The sequence below is a fragment of the Mustela lutreola genome, chromosome 1, assembly GCF_030435805.1.
Source record: "Mustela lutreola isolate mMusLut2 chromosome 1, mMusLut2.pri, whole genome shotgun sequence".
Taxonomy (NCBI): domain Eukaryota; kingdom Metazoa; phylum Chordata; class Mammalia; order Carnivora; family Mustelidae; genus Mustela; species Mustela lutreola.
The window spans coordinates 97325815-97346666 of NC_081290.1; the positions used below are offsets into that span (position 1 = coordinate 97325815).

The 20852-nt window shown below is 35.5% G+C and overlaps 1 protein-coding gene across 1 annotated transcript in view; it reads left to right on the forward strand.

The window, feature by feature from the left end:
- The window catches only part of ZGRF1 (zinc finger GRF-type containing 1), an 80496-nt gene extending 60994 nt beyond the window's left edge, over window positions 1-19502 (forward strand). The window contains exons 22-29 of the mRNA XM_059170649.1: window positions 1071-1148; window positions 1412-1559; window positions 5420-5547; window positions 8689-8812; window positions 17381-17557; window positions 17696-17830; window positions 18521-18782; window positions 18956-19502. Coding sequence (XP_059026632.1) covers window positions 1071-1148; window positions 1412-1559; window positions 5420-5547; window positions 8689-8812; window positions 17381-17557; window positions 17696-17830; window positions 18521-18782; window positions 18956-19098 — 1195 coding nt within the window. The 3' untranslated portion in view covers window positions 19099-19502. The remainder of the gene's footprint in view (window positions 1-1070; window positions 1149-1411; window positions 1560-5419; window positions 5548-8688; window positions 8813-17380; window positions 17558-17695; window positions 17831-18520; window positions 18783-18955) is intronic.
- The last annotated feature ends 1350 nt before the right edge of the window (window positions 19503-20852 follow it).

The window sequence follows — 20852 nt, forward strand, 5'->3', positions numbered from 1 at the left end:
CTTTGTTATCACAGAATTAACATAAAATTGCATTGAAAAAATGTAATCTGTGTTTTGAGACTGACTGTCAAGATGAGGACTATGAAATATGCAGAAGTTGCAATTTATCCATGTATTGACATTAAACAAACTGCTTCCAAATTATTTAGGAAAACTATGTGTGGAAAGCTATAGTTTATTTAGCTTTCTAGCACTTTAAATTCCCATTTGAGGTGACAGAAGATGTTGTAGAGAACTGGATATTCATTGAGATCCCTACTCTGTTTCTAGCCTAGAGCCAGAGCTCTAAGATAAATGAGACGGAAAGGTAGGTGAGAGTGGCTTCTTCACAAAGCCCTAATTGGGGATGATGTATGTAGAAGAATGATCATAGCTTTCGAAGGTAGACAGACTTGCCTAGGCTGAATCATGGCTGACTCTACTTATTAGCTCCTTGGCCTCAGCAAAGTACCTCATTTTTGGAGTCCTCATCTATAGAATGAGTACTATCATGCAGAGCTGTAATGAGTATTAAATGAGATAATGTATGTAAAAGTAGGGCACGCATTCCTAATAAATGCTAAGTATATGGTAGCTATTTTCCATATTATTATGTCAGAGACAGTTTTATTTGTGATAAATACTAACATCAGTATTTTTTTTTTTTTTAATTTTATTTACTTATTTGACAGAGATCACAAGTAGGCAGAGAGGCAGACAGAGAGAGAGGAAGGGAAGCAGGCTTCCCGCCGAACAGGGAGCTCAATGTGGGGCTCGATCCCAGGACCCTGAGATCATGACCTGAGCCAAAGGCAGAGGCTTAACCCACTGAGCCACCCAGGCGCCCCAACATCAGTATTTTAGAAACATTTAATGAACCTTCAGTATAATTTAAAAATTCTTTATAAAATGCATTATATTAAAAAGCTTTTAGCTACATTGCATTTTCTCATTTAGGCACATCAGGTTGAATTCTATAACTATAAAATATACTGTTACACAAAAATAATTTTAATAACAAAAATATTAGGTGAAACTTTGCTTTATAAATTCTTCTAAATAGAATCTATTTGATCTTGTTTTCTTTCAAGGCTTCTCAGTCTTGGCTTTGAAAAGTTTGTCAGAGTTGGGAGTGTCAGGAAGATTACCAAGCCAGTTTTACCTTATAGGTAAGAACACTGATTTTCAAAAGTCAGAGTGCTCAAAGAAGTATAATAATTTTATATAATTTTAAGTTTGGTTTTTGAAAAAGAGTGGAGAAAGCTTTATCTTTTTGTTGTTGTTGTTAACTTAGAATATCTCTATTTTACTTTTTTCTAATGTTGTGAAAATGGGATAAAGAGGGATATTCCTAACCCCTGAAACAAATAATACATTATATGTTAATTTAAAAAAAAGAGAGGGGTATTCTTTTATGTAATTCTTTTTTTAGTTTGCATGCTGGCTCAGAAAGTGAAAATGAACAACTGAAAGAACTACATGCACTAATGAAAGAAGACTTGACTCCTCTGGAAAGGGTCTATGTCAGAAAAAGTATTGAACAGCATAAACTGGGGACCAATAAAACCCTGCTGAAGCAGGTAAGTTTGTTTCTTAATTTGTATATACTACTCAGAATTCTTTTATTCCTGTTAATGAAGAATATTTCATTTAAATAAAACCGCGATAGCTTAGAGTCAAATAAAAAGTATGTGTATGTCTATCCAGTGCATGTTTTATCTTATTGAAAAACATTCTTCAAATTTGTGAACAGATCCAACCATGAATGAGTTATCCTTTCTCCTTTTCTGTATTTGTATATCTTTTTATAAGCTCAAAGAGGAAAGAGAAGAAATGGGAATAGATTTCCTGGCAAGTTAAACGAAATTTGGGTTTTTTCTAGGTGAAATGGGGAAGGAAAAGAAGGTCTGACCCTGTGCAAAATTTGTCTTTAATGCCTCCCTAGAAAGCCAAGCCTTTCAGGGTTTGTCTATATCTGAGAATCTAGGAGGTTCATATACTTTCTTCTAAGTTTTAGAAGCCAAGACTGGACACACAGGATCTCAAGCTGTAACAAGTAGCCACACCCCTTTATCACCTTTTGATGTGGGCAGCTTCATTCAGCTGGTAGCTGAGAGAAAGAAGTCAGTCAGTAGCCTCCTCCAGTGAAAGGAGAGCATGAGGAAAAGAAAGAGAAAGGGAAGAAAAGAGGGTTGTGGACTTCTTGGACCATGTAGACATTGGTTACTTTATGCAAGAGATTCAGAAAAATCAGCATACTTGGGTCCCCATATTGTGTAGCTATTTCAGTAGTAATGCTGCTTAACAAACAAAATCTCAATACTTTAAGATAACAAAATTATGACTCTAAAGGTCAGTTGGCAAGGCCCAGCTTGAGGCTTTGGTTCAGATCTCTTATTCTGAGAAAAACTGCCGATGGTATGATGGTCTTCTTCTGACAGATGGCAGAAGTTCAAGAAGGAAGCCTAGATCACACAAATACATTTAAAACTTTTGTTCATGTCATGTCTGCTAATATTCCATTTGCTGCAACAAGTCATATGGCCAAGTCTAACATTTAGTGGGACAGGGAAATATACTCCCCCTATCTATCTCTCTGTAAAGTCACATGGTAAAGGGTATGGATATGTAATACTCTCACAGGGAGGGAGGGAGAAATTGCAAATAATAACCAATTTACAAGTTTTGGTTATAGAAGTCCTCAGAAGACTTCAGACTAGCTTTCTGTTATTTTGAGTTATAGAGTTAACTACTTCCTTTTCCCCCAGCTAAATCCAGAAGGGCTTATTTTGACTGGGTTCAATCCATGCAAATTAGTCATTTATGTAAATTATCATTTTACTTGCTTATCCAACATAATATTGATATGTAAGAATAATCGTTAATGATTTCTTTGATAATTTTCTGTGTGAAAGCCCAGATAGCATAGTATATTGCTCATTGGTATTATCTGTTTACAAATGAAAACTCTTTTATTTATTTATTTTGAAAGATTTATGTATTTTACTTTTTTTTTTTTTTAAAGATTTTATTTATTTATTTGACAGACAGAGTTCACAAGTAGGCAGAGAGGCAGGCAGAGAGGGAGAGGCCGAGAGTAGAGAGCCCGAGGCGGGGCTCGATCCCAGGACCCTAAGATCATGACCTGAGCCAAAGGCAGAGGCTTTTTTTCTTTTTTTTTTAAAGATTTTATTTATTTATTTGACAGATCACAAATAGGCAGAGAGAGAGAGAGAGAGGAAGAAGCAGGCTTCCCGCTCAGCAGAGAGCCTGATGCGGGGCTCGATCCCAGGACCCGGGGTTCCTGACCTGAACCAAAGGCAGAGGCTTTAATGCACTGAGCCACCCAGGTGTCCCTGTTAGACAAAACTTTTAAAAAAAATGTTTCCTTTAAAAGAGTTTTCACGGGGGCACCTGGGTGGCTCAGTCAGTTGTACATCTGACTCTTGGTTTCAGCTCAGGTCATGATCTCATGGGTCATGAGATCGAGCCCTGTATCAAGCTCCAAACTCTGCAGGGAGTCTGCTTAAAGACTCTCTCCCTCTGCCCCTCCCCTCACACGCATGTGCATGCAGACATGTATGCACTCTCTCTTTAAAATACATAACTCTTGGGGCACCTGGGTGGCTCAGTGGGTTAAAGCCTCTGCCTTTGGTTCAGGTCAGGAATCCCGGGTCCTGGGATCGAGCCCCGCATCGGGCTCTCTGCTCAGCAGGGAGCCTGCTCCCCCCCCATCTGCCTACCTTTGTGCCTACTTGTGATTTCTGCCTGTCAAATAAATAAATAAAATCTTAAAAAAAAAGAAATTTTGTCTAGCAAATTTCCAACCTCCAATTAGGCATTCAGAGCTAGTACATTTCTAAAGTGACGTGTCTTTACAATAAAATTAAATTTTAAAAATGCTTCATAGTTTAATTGCTATTTTCTAGATCAGTAATAAGATTTCTTCTGTGATTAGAATCTTAGCAATATAACAAATTAAAGATACAAATCATATAATATTTTAAAGAAACCTTAGTTCTTTAGGTTTTTGTACTAGATATTTCTTTAAAAAAAAATGCTTCCTGGTTCACAACTTTCAGGTTCTTAGTCTAAGGTTGTCTTTATCAGGTATAGTTTCCAGAAATTAAATAATGAATGATATTTGAAAGTGATAACATGAGCAGTGTATACTGCTACAGTGGTGTCTTCTGCTGGATCATATTAAAAGAGCTGACTATTTAAAAAATATGGAGTTTCTAACATAAATGTGGCTTCATGATTTTGTTCTTGTTTTTAACAAAACGAAAATAACTGCCAGGGCTATTATATATGATAAATGTTATTATTAATGTATATAATATTTCTTGTTTTATGGGATCTATGGAGGTAGTATTTAATTTGTAAAGCATATTTTTGTCAGTCACGTTTGTTGACAAAAAATATGGTCCATTTTTGTGGACTGCCCTTGCTACTAAGAAGTGGAATTATAGAGGCGCCTGGGTGGCTCAGTCCTTAAGTATCTGCCTTCCGCTCAGGTCATGATCCCAGGATCCTGGGATCGATCCCTGTGTCGTCCGGCTCCCTGCTCAGTGGGAAGCCTGCTTCTCCCTTTTCCCACTCCCCCTGCTTGTGTTCCCTCTCTCACTATCTCTCTTCCTGTCAAATAAATAAATAAAATCTTAAAAAAAAAAAAAAAAAGGAAATGGAGTTATTCTCCAGATTGTTAAGAGGGAAAAAAATTATATATGCACGTGTGTATGTGTGTATGAGTGAGAGTGTGTGTGTGTGTGTGTGTGTGTGTATGTAGCTATTAGACTACAGGGGCAATTGACCACATCTAATCAGAAAATTCAGTGATTTTCCTTTTGTTTATATTTAGGCTTTTTGCTTGAGAATAATGGTATTCTGCTATAATATTTGAGAATTATAAGATTCAAATATGCTTATAGACCACAAGTACACTTTAGTTTACTGTTGTTTAGAAATAGTTAGACATTTTTACTTTCTAAAATAAGTCAAAATCCTAACATGCTTGAAGGTAAAGCAAAGTACAGTTCATTAGCGTGTTCAGTGCTCTTTGTGGAGAACTTTGGCCTGTGTTGATAATAGTAATGGATGATGTGTTTATCCAGCTTCATCTAGAAGGATGACATTTGTATGTCATCCTTAATATTTTTAAAATCCTTGATAATATAATACCTTCCTAGTAAATATCAAAGTGTGCCTTTTATTTGTTCTTGTTAAGGGACTTGTGGCTTAAGTAGCCTTTGTTCTGTGATTTCCATTTCCTATGTGGAAATAATAAAAATGTGGAGGTAAAGTGACTTGTGATTCTTGATTGCCAGTAATTAAATTAGGACAGCTCATTTCTGATTTTAACTTTACAAGTTCTTTGGTAAATTCATTATCTTATTTTCTCGAAAAGTTGTTAATTAATAATATTCTTGTTGTAATAAAGGTACGAGTAGTTGGAATTACCTGTGCAGCCTGCCCATTCCCATGCATGAATGATCTTAAATTTCCTGTAGTTGTGCTGGATGAGTGTAGTCAAATAACTGAACCGGCCTCTCTCCTTCCTATTGCAAGGTAACCTAAACATTTCTGAAAAACACAGATTTCACAATTATTTCAAATAATTTCTCACTTCAAACTCTTACTAAACTTGTGTGAAAATTCTTAGTAATTTAGGTACTAAACTCATTTAAAAGAATGCAGAAGATAATTTGGGGGGATTTGGTTAATGTGTCAAGATTTTGTTAGATCACAGTTGAGACATTTGGATCATGTAATTCTTTTTTTGAAGTTTTAACTTTAACTCCAGTTAGTTAACATACAGTGTAATATTAGTTTCAGGTGTAAAATATAGTGATTCAGCACTTCCATGTAACACCCTGTGCTCATCGCAAGTGCCTCCTTAATCCCCATCACCTGTTTAGCCCTCTCCCCGCAGCCCACCCGCAACCGGCCTCCCCTCTGGTAACCACTGGTTTGTGCTCTATAATGAAAAGTCTGTTTCTTGATTTGTCTCTTTCTTATTTTTTCCCTTTGTTTGTTTTATTTCTTCAATTCCACATATGAATGAAATCATATGGTATTCCTCTTTCTCTGATTGACTTACTTTTCTTAGCATTGTACCCTCTAGTCCATCTATATTGTTGCAAATGGCAAGATTGCATTCTTTTTTTTATGGCTGAATGATATTTTATTGTATATGTAGATACCACTTATTTATCCATTCATCAGTTGATGGACATTTGGGCAGCTTCCATATCTTGGCTATTATAAATAATGCTGCTATAAACATAAAGGTGTATTATCCCTTTGAATTAGTGTTTTTGTATTCTTTGAGCAAATACCCAGTAGTGCAATTGCTAGATCATAGGGTAGTTCTGCTTTTAAATTTTTGAGGAACCTCCACAGTTTTCCATTGGCTGTACTAGTTTGCATTCCCACCCACAGTGCAAGAAGGTTCTTCTTTCTCCACATTCTCACCAGTCCCACTGTTTCTTACGTTGATTTTAACCATTCTAACAGGTATGAGGTGGTATCTCATTATAGTTTTGATTTGTATCTCCCTGGTGATCACATAATTTTTTTTTGAAGATTTATTTATTTGAGGGGTGGGGTGCCTGGGTGGCTCAGTCGTTAAGCATATGCCTTGGGTTCAGGTCCTGGGATGGAGCCCTGCATGGGACTCCCTGCTCAGTGGGAAGCCTGCTTCTCCCTCTCCCACTCACCCTGCTTGTGTTCCTGCTCTCATTGCGTCTCTCTCTGTCAAACAAACAAATAAATAAAATCAATCTTAAAAAAAAGAGAAAGAGAGAACATAGTGGGGCTAGGGGAAAGAGAGGAAGAGAGCAGATTCTCCATTAAGCACAGAGCCTGACACAGGGCTTGATCTCAGGACCCCAGGATGAGGCCTGAGCCGAAATCAAGAGTGAGACACTTTTCCAACTGAGTTACCCAGGTACCCCCAGATTACATAATTTTCAAAGCCTTGATAGCTCTCGTGCTAGGATTCTACTAGGACTTTACAGATTTCCCAGCTAGATTAAAGGTTCCATTTTAGTCCTACTTTGAGAACCTAAGCTATTGAAGAATTGTTCTTCAGTAACTTACTTTGTTAAAATTCCAGTGTTTAGGTTCTGAAAATTATATTATGAAAGGATATAAAGTATATAAAGAAAAATAAGTTAAAAATTCGTGTACTAAAATTTAGAAGACTATGACATCTTCTAAGCTGTATCAGCTAATTGAAACATTATGCTTTTAAAACATTTCTAATTGAGGGATCCTAAAGGTGATAGAGAAAGTGCTAAACTTGGACCCAGTAGACCTGAGTTCTAGTCCTTGCTCTATCCCTGGTTAATGAGGGAGCAGGGTACCAATTAGTATGTTTTCCCTGGGACTTGGAGGTCCTTAATTGTAGGAATTTTAGTTTAAACTGGGACAGTCCTGGGCAAACCAGGGTGAGTTGGTCACCCTACTCAGGAGCGAGGAATGGAGGAACAGTAAGGCATTGCATGGAGGATAGAGGAGTAATACTTTGGAGCACCTACTGTACATTAAACACATTATATACTTCACTAAGTCCTTAAAACAGTTTTGCAAGGTATTAATACATCCAGTTACCAGTCAGAATACTGAAGCTTGGAGAAGTTGAATAACTTATGTCCATAGAATATAATAGAGCTGAGATTTGGATATAGACTCTTCTATGAAAACCAGACATTTTCCCATGATATCCTACCTCTATTTAGAAAGACATTTAGCCCCAGGAGCCCAATTTACTTCATCTCTAAAACAAGAGTTTAAGCCAAATGACTTTTAAGAAAGCCTCTGAGTTTACAGAATTTAAAAGTCATTGTTTCTCAAAATGTGTTCTGCAAAATGCTAATTCCAAGCAGAGGCAGGCAGACATTTAACGAGTTTTTTTTCTTTTAAGATTTATTTATTTATTTATTTGTCAGACAGAGGTCACAAGTAGGCAGAGGCAGGCAGAGAGAGAGAGAGGAGGAAGCAGGCTTCCCGCTGAGTAGAGAGCCCGATGTGGGGCTCCATCCCAGAACCCTGGGATCATGACCTGAGCCGAAGGCAGAGGCTTAAACCCATTGAGCCACCCAGGTGCCCCATTTATAAAGGGAGTTTTATGTGGAAAAAGTTGTAAAGGATTTTTAACTCAGTAACTTCAAATCCTTTTAATACATTTATTAGCATTATCAAGCCTTGTTGGTTACCAGAACTTCTTTTTTTTTTTTTTAAGATTTTTTTATTTTTGAGTAATCTCTATACCCAGTATGGGGCTCGAACTCAAAACCCCGAGATCAAGAGTCACATATTCTACTCACTGAGCAAGCTAGGTACCCCAGTTCTTAGAACTCTTTGTGATATTCCAGTTCTTTGAAATACAATGTTAGGAAATTGTGCAATAAGGGGCATGTAGGCGGCACAGTTGGTTAAGCCTCTGACTCTTGGTTTGGGCCTAAAGTCATTATCTCAGGGTCATGAGTTGGAGCCCCATTGAGCCTCACTGGGCTCTGGGCTCAGTGAGGAGTCTGCTTAAGTTTCTCCCACTCTCCTCCTCCGCCTCTGCTCCCCCACCCCTGCCCTTTCTCTCTCTCTCCCTCAGATGAATTAATCTTAAAAAAAAAAAAATAGTGCAATAAGTGATATCAGTGCATCCTTTTTTGTTGTTGCTTAGATTAACTTTTGGAATTCTGTTTTTAGGTTTGAGTGTGAAAAGCTGATTCTTGTTGGAGATCCCAAACAGCTTCCTCCTACTATTCAGGGTTCTGATGCAGCTCATGAAAAAGGATTGGAACAAACTCTTTTTGATCGGCTTTGCTTAATGGTACTACTGCTGAATTCATACAAAATTATAATTTATTGATTTATACACTGTGTAGATTGATAGATAATGAAAATATTAGAACTACCCCCATGCCTTAAAATAATTTTAACTGTAATTGTTTAGAAAGTACCCCTCTTAAAGATAAGTAGAACCCTGTAATTTGAATGGCCTTTTATAAAATTAATCTTTTCCCCATGTACTTTAGTAGTGGGTAGTAAATGCATTGTTCTTGCTCTAAAATTTAAAAAACTCTATAATGTCTCTATTGTCCCTGTCCCCTATTGTAGAGCTGTTGCAGAGTGCTGCTTCACATTTAGAAGAATTTTAAAAATTAATTATTAATATATTTTTAAATTGAGGTAACATTCACATAACATAAAATTAACCATTTTAAACTAAATGAGTCAGTGATATTTAGTACATTCACAATATTGTGTAATGACCTCTCTCTAGTTTCAACATATTTTTATCACCCCAAGATAAAATCCCATACTCCTTGAACAGTTACTGTCCATTTCCTCCTTCTTCCAGCCCTGGCAACCACCAGTCCATTTTTAGTCTACATAGATTTATCTCTTCAGGGGATTTTATATCATACAGTCTTACAACTTTCGTATCATACAATTTGGAATTTATACAATATGTGACCTTTTGTGCCTGGCTTCTGTCACTTAGCAGTGTTGTTGAGGTTCATCCACACTGTAGCATATGTCCGTACTATATTACATTTTTAAAAAGTATATTCATAACGTAGTGCAGCCATTGCCCTGCTCATTTCTAGAACTTTTTCATTATCCCAACAGAAACTTTGTACCCATTATTTAATATGCTTCTTTCCTGAGCTGATAACCTCTATTCTACTTTCTTTCTCTATGAATTTGCCTACTCTGGGTGTTTTATATAAGTAGAATCATACAATATTTATCCATTTGTGTTTGGCTTATGTACTTAGCATAATACTTTCAAGGTTCATCCATGTAGTGGTATGTGTCAGAATTTCATTCTTTGTAAAGGCCAAATAACATTCCATTGTGTGTAATACCATATCTTATTTATTCACTCATCTATGGATGGATATGTGGGTTGTTTCTATCTTTCAGCTACTGTGAATAATGGTGTTATAAACATTGGTATATAAATACCTATTCAAGTCTTTGCTTTCAGTTCTTTTGATTATGTACCCAGAAGTGTTACTACTGGGCCATACAATAATTTTATGGTTTTTTAAAATCCATTTTCTTTTTTATTTTTAAGTTTATATTCAAATCCAGTTAGTTAAAATGCACATGTACTGTATAGTAATTCCCCACTTCCATACAACACCAAGTACTTCTCACAAGTGCCCTCCTTACTCCCCACCACCTATTTAACACATCCCACTATCCACCTCCCCTCTAATAGCCATCAGTTTGTTCTCTGTAGTTAAGTCTATTTCTTGGTTTGCCTCTCTTTCTTTCCCCTTTGCTTGTTTTGTTACTTAAATTCCATAGATGAGTGAAATCAAATGGTATTTGTCTTTCTCTGACTTATTTTGCTTAGCATTATACTCTCTAGCTCCATCCCTGTCATTGTAAATGGGAAGATTCCATTCTTTTTTGTGTGTGTGTCACTGAGTAATAATATTCCATTGTGTGTGTGTGTGTGTGTATCTATATATCTATATATATCTATATCACATTTTCTTTTTCCATTCATCAGTCAGTCGACACTTGTGCTATTTCCATAGTTTGGTTATTGTAGATAATGCTGCTGTAAACATCAGGGTGCATGTATGCCTTTGAATTCGTGTTTTTATATTTTTATATTTTGCATTTGTATTTTATTTGTATTATATTTGTATTTTGTATTTGTATTTTATTGTATTACATTTGTATTTTGTATTGTATTGAAGTGCAAATACCCTGGATTACATAGTAGTTCTATTTTTAACTTTTTGAGGAATGTCCATACAGTTTTTCAGGGTGGCTGCATTGGTTTGCATTCCCAGTGTAAGAAGTTTCTCCATTCTCCACATCCTCGATAATTTTGTGTTTAACTTTTTGAGGAACTGCCAGACTGTTTTCCATATCAGCTATACCATTTACATTCCCTACAGGAATTTCTCAACAAATGTTCCAGTTTCTCCACATCTTCACCAATATTTGTTTTTTTTTGTTTTATATTTTTGGGGCTTTTTAAATAATAGCTCTCCTAATAGATGTGAAGAAGCTCTCTCATTGTGGTTTCCCTAATGAATAAGGACATTAAGCATTTTTGCATGTGCTTATCTTTGGAAAAATGTTTATTGAAATATTTTGCCCAATTTTTAATTGGGATGTTTGGTTTTTTGATGTTGAGTTGTGTATGTTCTTTATATTTTCTGGATATTAAACCCTTATTTGCAAATGCTTTCTTCCATTCTTAGGTAGTCTTTGTTTTCTTGACAATATTTTTTATTTTTTATTATTATTTTTTTTTTTTGGAGAGAGAGAACCTGTATGAGCAAGTCAGTTGAGAGGTAGGCAGAGGGACAGAGAATCTTAAGTAGGCTCCAGGCCACTGTGGAGTTTGACATGGGGTGCAATCTCATGACCCTGAGATCATAACCTGACCCAAAATCAAGAGGTGGGTGCTTAACCAACTGAGCCATCCAAGTGCCCCTTGACAGTATCCTTAGATGCACAAAAGTTTGTAATTTTGATGAAGTCCAATTTGTCTATTTTTTCCTTATGTCACTTATGATTTTGGTGTCATAGCCATGAAATTGTTGCCCAGTCCAGTGTCATACTGACTTCCCCCAGTGTTTTCTTCTAAGAATGTTACAGTTTTGGCTCTTACATGTAATTCTTTGATCCCTTTTGAGTTAATTTTTGTAGATGGTATATAAGGTACAGATCAGCCTTTTTCTTTTCCTTGCAGATATCCTGTTTTCCCAGCACCATTTGTTGAAAAAACAGTCCTTTCCCCATTGAATGGGGAAAATTCAGTACCTTTTCATTCATCTGGGTGCCTTGGACTGCATCATCATTTTTTTTTCCATAATGGCTCATAGATGCCTACTTTCCTGAGTTCTTTTTGTTTCAAATGTCTATTTCCTTTAAATGTAAATGGCACCTTGGCTTATTGAATTGTTGCTATTACTGTGAATTTTGGGGCCAAACTGATTATTTTCCCCTTGTAATGATTTATATTTTCTACTTGGATGCAAGAACTATTTTTATAACCTTAAAGTTGATAAACTTACTACAGTATATCTTAGTGTGGAGCTTTCTGTAACTAATCACTCTGTAATATAAGGTATCTCAAAGTGGAAATTCTTTTCGTTCTTTGTTTCAGGAAAGGTTTTTGTTCCACCTGTTGAATTCTCTGTCAGTAGCTTGTCTGTGCAGCCTGCTATAACAAAATACCATATACTGGGTCTTAACCAACAGATTTATTTCTCACAATTCTGGAGTTTGGGAAGGCCAAGGTCAAGGTACCTTCATTTGGTTCCTGATAAGAGCTCTGTTCTTGGCTGTATCCTCACATGGTGGAAAGAAAGAAAACTCTGGCCTCTTCCTCTTATAAGGAGACTAATCTTATCATGAGGACCTCATTCTTATGCTCATCTAAACCTAATTACCTTCCAAAGGCCACCTCCAAATTCCATAACTTTGGGGTTCAACGCTGCAACATAGGAATTGGGGTGGGGAACACATTCAGTCTAAAACAGAGGTTCCCCAGTTATTCTGATATTGGGTATCTTTATCTGTCTTCCATTTATGTTACCTTAATTTCTTTTTTTTTTCCTTCAGATTTTATTTATTTATTTGACAGAGAGAGACCCAGCAAGAGAGGGAACCCGTTCTTTAATGTTACCATTTAGAAATTAGTTTTTTTCTTTATGATTGAAATTTCCCTTTTAATCTTATCTTTTCATCATCTCACCTTTGAGATTTTGTTTCACTCAATTATATTCTGATTATATTCTAAAGCTTTTATACTTGAGGAAAATTTTCTTCTGTTGGTTGTATTTTGTCTAGGCTGGGCTCTATACATATTGTTTGCATTGTCTTCCTTTATTTTGTTAATTTTCGGGGAGAAGCCATCATATGTTTGCATAGTTGCCATTCCTACTTGATTTCTTGATGTTCATCTTTAAGTAGCTCTCTCAGATTTGTATTCTCTACTTTTGTAGTATCCTGAAAATATGATGGTAGGGAAGTGGAGTAGGAGTGAGACTGGAATAGAAATAAATAAGAATGTGTAATGTCTTTTTTAGCTTACATGTGCTCTCTCAATTCTAAGGTTTTGTTAAATATCCTGTCCCAGTATTCGCTCCACATGGTTGGAGGTATTGTCCTTTCCCAGAGGAGGACTATTCTTGGATTTCACGTGTCCTCTCAGTTTGATGTTTAGTCCTCAGAGCCTTCACTTCCACTAAAAACTGCCCATTTCACTTTCTCTGTTTCATTATTATTCTTAGAAGCCATTTCTATTTTATAACTTCTAGAGGAGTTAGGAATCTCACTACACAGATGGTTCCTGACTTACAATGTTTTGACCTACCAATTTCAACTTTATGATGGTGTGAAAGTGATAAATTTAGTAGAGACTATACTTTGAATCTTGAATTTTGATCTTTACCCAGGCTAGCATATGTGTCAAGATCCTTTCTCATGTTGCTGGGCCTCAGCTCCCAATCAGGATCATAAAAATAAACAACTGATACATGTAAGAACCATTCTGCACCCATACAACCATTCTGTTTTCACTTTCAGTACAGTATTAAATTACAAGAAATATCCGACACTTCTTTATAAATCAGGCTTTGTGATAGGTGATTTAGCCCAACTGTATGCTAATGTAAGTATTCTAAGCATGTTTAAGGTAGGCTAGGCTAAGCTATGATGTTCCACAGGGTAGATGTATTAAACGCATCTTGACTTATGATATTTTCAACTTATGATGGGTTTATCAGGATGTTACTGCATCATAAGTCAAGGAAGATCTGTATTGCATTTCTCCCTTCCACTGAAATTTTGTTTCTTTCTTGGTGACAGGAACCTTTTAACGTTTATGACATTGGGATGGCTATAAACGTTTGTTGCCTGGCTACTGTATTTTTTCTTTGCTGTTGTTTTTAGTTATTTTGTTATTTTAGTGTTTTTGTTGTCCCTTTATATATCAGAGAATGGATTCTGCAAGGCAGTTTTATTCTACTTTCTTCAGAAGTTTCCCCATACACTGAGTTTCAAGTTGATTTAAGTTTTGAGTTGAGTTGTACTTAATTTGTGAATACTCAAGCTTTCATTGGTCTTGAGCTTTTAATTGTAACTGAATTGAATTGCATAACTTTCTACCGCTTCCATAATGTCAGTGTCCAGATTCTTTTGAATCAGACCTTTCCAGTGGCTTCTTAATAATCTTAATTAAAAAATTATTTAGATTCTTTTTTTTTTAAGATTTTATTTATTTATTTGACAGAGATCACAAGTAGGCTGAGAAGCGGGCAGAGAGAGAGAGAGAGAGGAGGAAGCAGGCTCCCTGCTGAGCAGAAAGCCTGATGCGGGGCTCAATCCCAGGACCCTGGGATCATGACCTGAGCTGAAGGCAAAGGCTTTAACCCACTGAGCCACCCAGGCACCCCCCAAAATTATTTAGATTCTTAAACCATTTTTGAATAGGTAACATTATCACATGATTTGGGATTTGAATTTAAGAGGAACCAGAAAGTACAGTGAAGACTTCTACTCCTGTCCCCCAGCCACTCAGTTTCTCTCCCACAAAGCAACTGTCACCTTTGCTTGTACCCTTCTAGTCATAATTTATGTCAGTATAAGCAAATACATAAAGTATTTTCCCTCTGTTTTAACAAATGCTAGCATAGTATGCATGCTGTTATGCTCTTTGCTCTTTCGCTTATTTGTTGTCGATGACTTTTAAAATATGAAGTAGATTTTTAGAGGGGATTTTAAAAGGGTAAATAAAGGACTTAAAAGTGATTTATTTACAGAATAAAATGGAATAGAATTTACAAAATGGAATATATAAAACAGTTTAGGTGAATTAACTTGATCCATATAGATAGTGCTCATAAACGTAGTGGATATTGAGAGAAACAAGGTGCAAAGTGTTACATAGTGTAGAACACAATTTATGTGAATTTCAAAAGCATAACAAATAATATGTATTAATCATAGGTATATGCCTATGTAGTAAACATATAGAACTTCCATGGGAATGCCATAAGATATTGATTCAGAAAAAAGATAGATACCACATATTAATGTATACATAATGTTAGTTTGAAGCTATTTCTGGAGAAGCTGGTAGAGGAAATGAGGTGGGAGCTTTAGCTATATATGTCACATTTTATGTCTTAACAAAAGAGAGATCTGAGGCAACAAGGACTAAATACTAATGTCACATCTGTGTAGTACATACATGAGTATTATATTGCTTTGCTTTTCTGTGTATTTGAACTACCTCAGAATTAATTAAAAGAAATAAAAATAATATCTACTAATCATGATAAAAAGTATAGAAACTACAGAAAACTAAAGGGTTAAAAACAACAACAACAACAAAACGGTAATAACCTTACTGCCCCCAAGAGAAAATCCTTTGTAATATTTTAGTAGTGTTCCTTCCAGCCTTTATCTTCGGGGTATATGCTTATATCAGATAAATGTATATATATAAACTCTAAAAATACATATATTTGATATGTGCAAACACACATTGGAATATCATGCAGCCATAAAAAAGGAAATCCTGCCATTTATAACAACATGGATGTACCTTGAGAACATTATGGTAAGTGAAATAAATCTGAGAGAGACCAGTAATATATATCATTTATTTGTAGAATCTAAAAAAGCTGGGGCACCTGGGTGGCTCAGTGGGTTAAAGCCTCTGCCTTTGGCTCAGGTCATGATCCCAGGGTCCTGGGATCGAGTCCCACATCTGGCTCTCTGCTCTGCGGAGAGCCTGCTTCCTCCTCTCTCTCTGCCTGCCTCTCTGCCTACTTGTGATCTCTGTCAGATAAATAAATAAAAATCTTTTAAAAAACATAAAAATAAAAAAGCTGACCTTGTACAGAGTAGAATGATGGTTACCAGGAACTGGAAGGTAGAGAGGTAGGAAACAGGTCATGTTGGTCAAAGGGTACAAATTTCTAGTTATAGGGTATGAATAAGTTCCAGGGATCTAATTAACAGCATGTTGATTATAGTTAATAATACTATATTACATACTTGAAAGTTGCCAAGAGAATATATGTTAAATATTCTCACCATAAAAAAAGAAATGGTATCTATGTGCTGTGATGGAGCTGTTAGCTAACACTGTGGTGGTAATCAGTTTGTAATATATGTGTATCAAGTCAGCTCCTGGTACACCTTCAACGTACCCAATGTTATATGTCAATTATATCACAATAAAGCTGGAAAAAAATATTTTCTAACATAGTTGAGACCATACTATATAGTTTCTATCCTAACTTTTTTAAACTTTGCATTATAATAAATCATTTCCCTGTGTTTCTAACTAGCTTTGTAATCATCACTGTTGTCATAAATATGTTTAATCACCAAATAGGTAATGTGGATATACCATAATTTAGTCATTTCTCTAACATTGTTTCTAGTTCTAAAGCATGGTCCTTTGAGCATTTTTTTTTTAAAGTAGGCTTCATGACCACCCTCAGGCTTGACATCACAACCCCAAGATTAAGAGTAGCATGCTACACCCACGTGCCCACTGATTCGGACTCATCCACAAATTTAGGCCCTAAATAGTACTGAGGATTGGATTTTTACTTACTATTTTTCTCCCATAAAACATACCTTCTTGGGTGCCTGTATGGCTCAGTCAGTTAAGGATTTGCCTTCCATTCAGGTCATGATCCCAGGGTCCTGAGATCAAGCCCCACATCAGGTTCCCAACTCTGCTTCTCCCTCTGCCTCTGCCTCCCTCTCTCTCTGTCTCTCATGAATAAATAAAATCTTAAAAAAAAAAAAAAAACTTGTGTATGTGACCATTAATCCTACCTTTTACTATGTGTTTTTATTACTGGACTACCTTGTATTATTTAAAATGTTCAAACAGTGTTACAGAACATTTTGCAAAGAGAGAGTATGCTCCAGAGACCCCTAAAGTACATGAAATGTGTATTTTATGATACATTAACAAAATTGAAAACTTATTTTAAGATTCAAAATGAAAGATGGCTTGTACCCAAGGAGGAAAATTCATAAATGAGTTATCAACAACACTTCCTAATTTTTTTTGAAGATTCTCTTTTAATTTAGTGTCCACCCTACTCTGCATAGATTATAAAAGCATAATGTTAGGTGCCATACTATTAGGTAATGATTTGAAGATTTGACATGTTTTATATTTTATAATTTTGTGGTATAATAATAGTTTGCCGTGAAAATATCTTTAGTAATTAAGAAAACTGTATTTGTAGTCTGTTTCATCATGGTTGTAATTCACTTGCTAAGAGCACAATATGGTGATACTTTTCAATTTTAAAATATTATTTTTTTCCTTAAGGAAAAAAAATGCTTCAATTTTCTATTTTTCTGCATTTAAATTTCTTAGGGGCATAAGCCAGTTCTGTTGAGAACCCAATACCGTTGTCACCCTGTGATCAGTGCTATCTCTAATGATCTGTTTTATGAAGGAAACCTCATGAATGGCATTTCAGAAACAGAGAGGAGCCCTTTATTGGAATGGCTCCCAACCCTGTGTTTCTATAACGTTAAAGGACTGGAACAGGTAAATGACATTAATGTTAATGAGAGTCAACATGGTTTAGTTTCCTGCTTTAATTTTATTGTTGTTGTTTATATGGTTTTCTTGGTCTTTCCATAGGCTTTCTGGGAAATATAATTTAGGATCTGTTTCTTATTCCAGATTGAAAGAGATAACAGCTTTCATAATGTGGCAGAAGCTGCTTTTACACTCAAACTGATTCAATCACTGATTGCAAGTGGAATAGTGGGCTCTATGATTGGGGTGATAACATTATACAAATCCCAGATGTACAAGGTTTGTATTACATATTATGATACTTAAATATTATAATTTTATGTTATAATATTTGATATTACATTTGTAGTGGTTTGTTTTGGTTAAAAACAATTTTGGGACTGTAGTTAACATATTAAAAAATTCTGATTTTTATCTGGTCTGGCTTTTTTTCTGTATAATTAAATGTAAATCTAACAAGGCTTAATTAAATTCAGTTTACAGCTGTTGGGGCAAAAATGCAAATAAACAAATTAGAGGGAAGAAAATACAGTGTATGCTTTGTGTTTTGGGACAGATGGGATTCAATCTTTGTTTTCCAAAATGTTCTTTCATTATCATTTCATTTTATTAATCAAAGATAGATACCAGATATTAATGTACGCATAAGCTAATTACTTCTAACTAGTTTTTGCTTTTTTAAAAAAATATTTTTCATCTGTTTCATTATTTATCAACTCTGAATTAGCATATCCAGATGAATTCCCCAGCAACAGATAAATCAACACTTTTGATTTTGTTGCCTAACTTATATTGTCCTCTCGTTATTTATGTATCATTTTAGAAACTACTAAATCTTTGTGAGTCATAAAAAAGAAAATGAAAATTATCCACTACCAGTTAAATAAAAAGGGCTGCTGTCAATAGGTTCAGGTCTTAAGTTCTTCATAGTCCCTGCCCTGAATGATCTCTTTCTTCTTTCCTCCATAGCTTTGTCATTTACTCAGTGCTACGGACTTTGACCATCCTGATATTAAAGCTGTGCAGGTATCCACAGTAGATGCTTTTCAGGGAGCTGAAAAGGAGATCATTATTCTGTCCTGTGTAAGGACAAGACAAGTAGGATTTATTGATTCAGAAAAAAGAATGAATGTTGCATTGACCAGAGGAAGGAGGCATTTATTGATCGTGGGAAATTTAGCCTGTTTACGGAAAAATCGACTCTGGGGACGTGTTATCCAACACTGTGAAGGTAAAATAAAAATATGTTTAATTCAAGCATTTTGAATTGAAATTGACTTTTGAGTTAGCGCTTAGAGTGGTTCAGATAGGAAAGCTCTGGATTTGCCACTGTAGGAGATAAATAAAGGAATAGGGGACCACTATGAAATACTGTTGTCTCATGTTTTGTATCATCTTTTTAAGGAAGGGAAGATGGATTACAACATGCAAGCCAGTATGAATCACAGCTGAACCATCTTCTTAAAGATTATTTTGAAAAACAAGCAGAAGAAAAACAGAAGAAAAAGAATGAAAAAGATAAATCTAAAGATAAATCTCATTCATAAAAAGACATGGTATAGATAATTTGTATTTATATGAATTCCAAATTCATTTTACACTATATAGTTTTTATATTTTTTAATTATCCTAAAACCTTGTTATCAAAAACTATTTAAAGTATTTAAATAACATTAAATAACCACATGTAAAAAAATACATATATTTAGATAGGCAGATGTTGAAGGTAATATAAAATCTTACTAATAAAAAGACATTTCTTTCTAAAATTATGGCTTCTGTCTGCTAAAGGAATAGATTTTATAGAGGACATAGAAAAGGCTTCCTGGGGAATACCAGTATTACTTCAAAAATAAGTAAATATCTCAACACCTGATATTAGCCAAAAGGCCGAGAAGCGATTAAAAAAATAAATATCTCAAAAACTCATCTATTAGAACATGGCTACACACTTATATCAAAACACTCCTTTCTGAACCATAGATCTATCAGAATTTTTTTTTTAAGATTTTATTTATTTATTTGACAAAGGGAGAGAGATCACAAGTAGGCAGAGCAGCAGGCAGAAAGGGGGAAGCAGGCTCCCCGCTGAGCAAAGAGCCCGACATGGGGCTCAATTCTAGGACCCTGGGATCATGACCTGGGCCGAAGGCAGAGGCTTAACCCACTGAGCCATCTAGGCACCCCCAGAATATTTTTTTAAATTTATTTTTCTTAATTTTTTTACTGTTTTTAAAAATATACAATGTATTGTTTTTTTCAGGTGTACAGGTCTGTGATTCATCAGTCTTATATAATACCCATTCCCCTCCAGCAATCCTGTTTGTTTCCTATGATTAAGAGTCTCTTATGTTTTATCTCCTTCTCTGGTTTCATCTTGTTTCATTTTTTTCTCTCTTCCCCTATGATCCTTTGCCTTGTTTCTTAAATTCTACATGTCAGTGAGATCATATAATTGTCTTTCTCTGACTGACTTATTTCGCTTAGTATAATACCCTCCAGTTCCATCCACATCATTGCAAATGGCAAGATTTTATTTTATTTTATTTTAAAGATTTTATTTATTCATTTGAGAGAGAGAGCACAGCAGGGTAAGAGGCAGAGGGAGAGGGAGAAGCAGACTCTCTGAGCCCAATGAAGAACTTGATCCTGGGACCCTGGGATTATAACCTGAGCCCAAGGCAGATACCTAACCATCTGAGGCACCCAGGCATCCCAAGATTTTTTTAAAATTTTTTGATGGCTACATAATATTCCATTGTGTATATATACCACATCTTCTTTATCCATTTATCTGTTGATGGACATCTGGGTTCTTTCCATAGTTTGGCTATTGTAGACACTGCTGCTATAATCATTGGGAGACAGGTGCCCCTTTGGTCACTACATTTCTATCTTTGGGATAAATACCCAGTAGTGCAATTGCTGGGTCATATTTTCAACTTTTTAAGGAACCTCTGTTTTCCAGAGAGGCTGCACCAGCTTGCATTCCCACAAAGAGTGTAGGAGGGTTCCTCTTTCTTCACAACCTCACCAACATCTGTTGTTTCCTGACTTGTTAATTTTAGCCATTCTTGGACTGGTATAAGGTGGTATCTCTGTGGTTTTGTTTGTATTTCTCTGATGCTTAGTGATGTTGAGCACTTTTTCATGTGTCTGTTAGCCATGTGGATGTCTTCTTTGGAGAAATGTCTGTTCATGTTTTCTGCCCATTTCTTGACTGGATTATTTGTTCTTTGGGTGTTGAGTTTGATAAGTTCTTTATAGATTTTGGATACTAGCCCTTTATCTAATATGATAT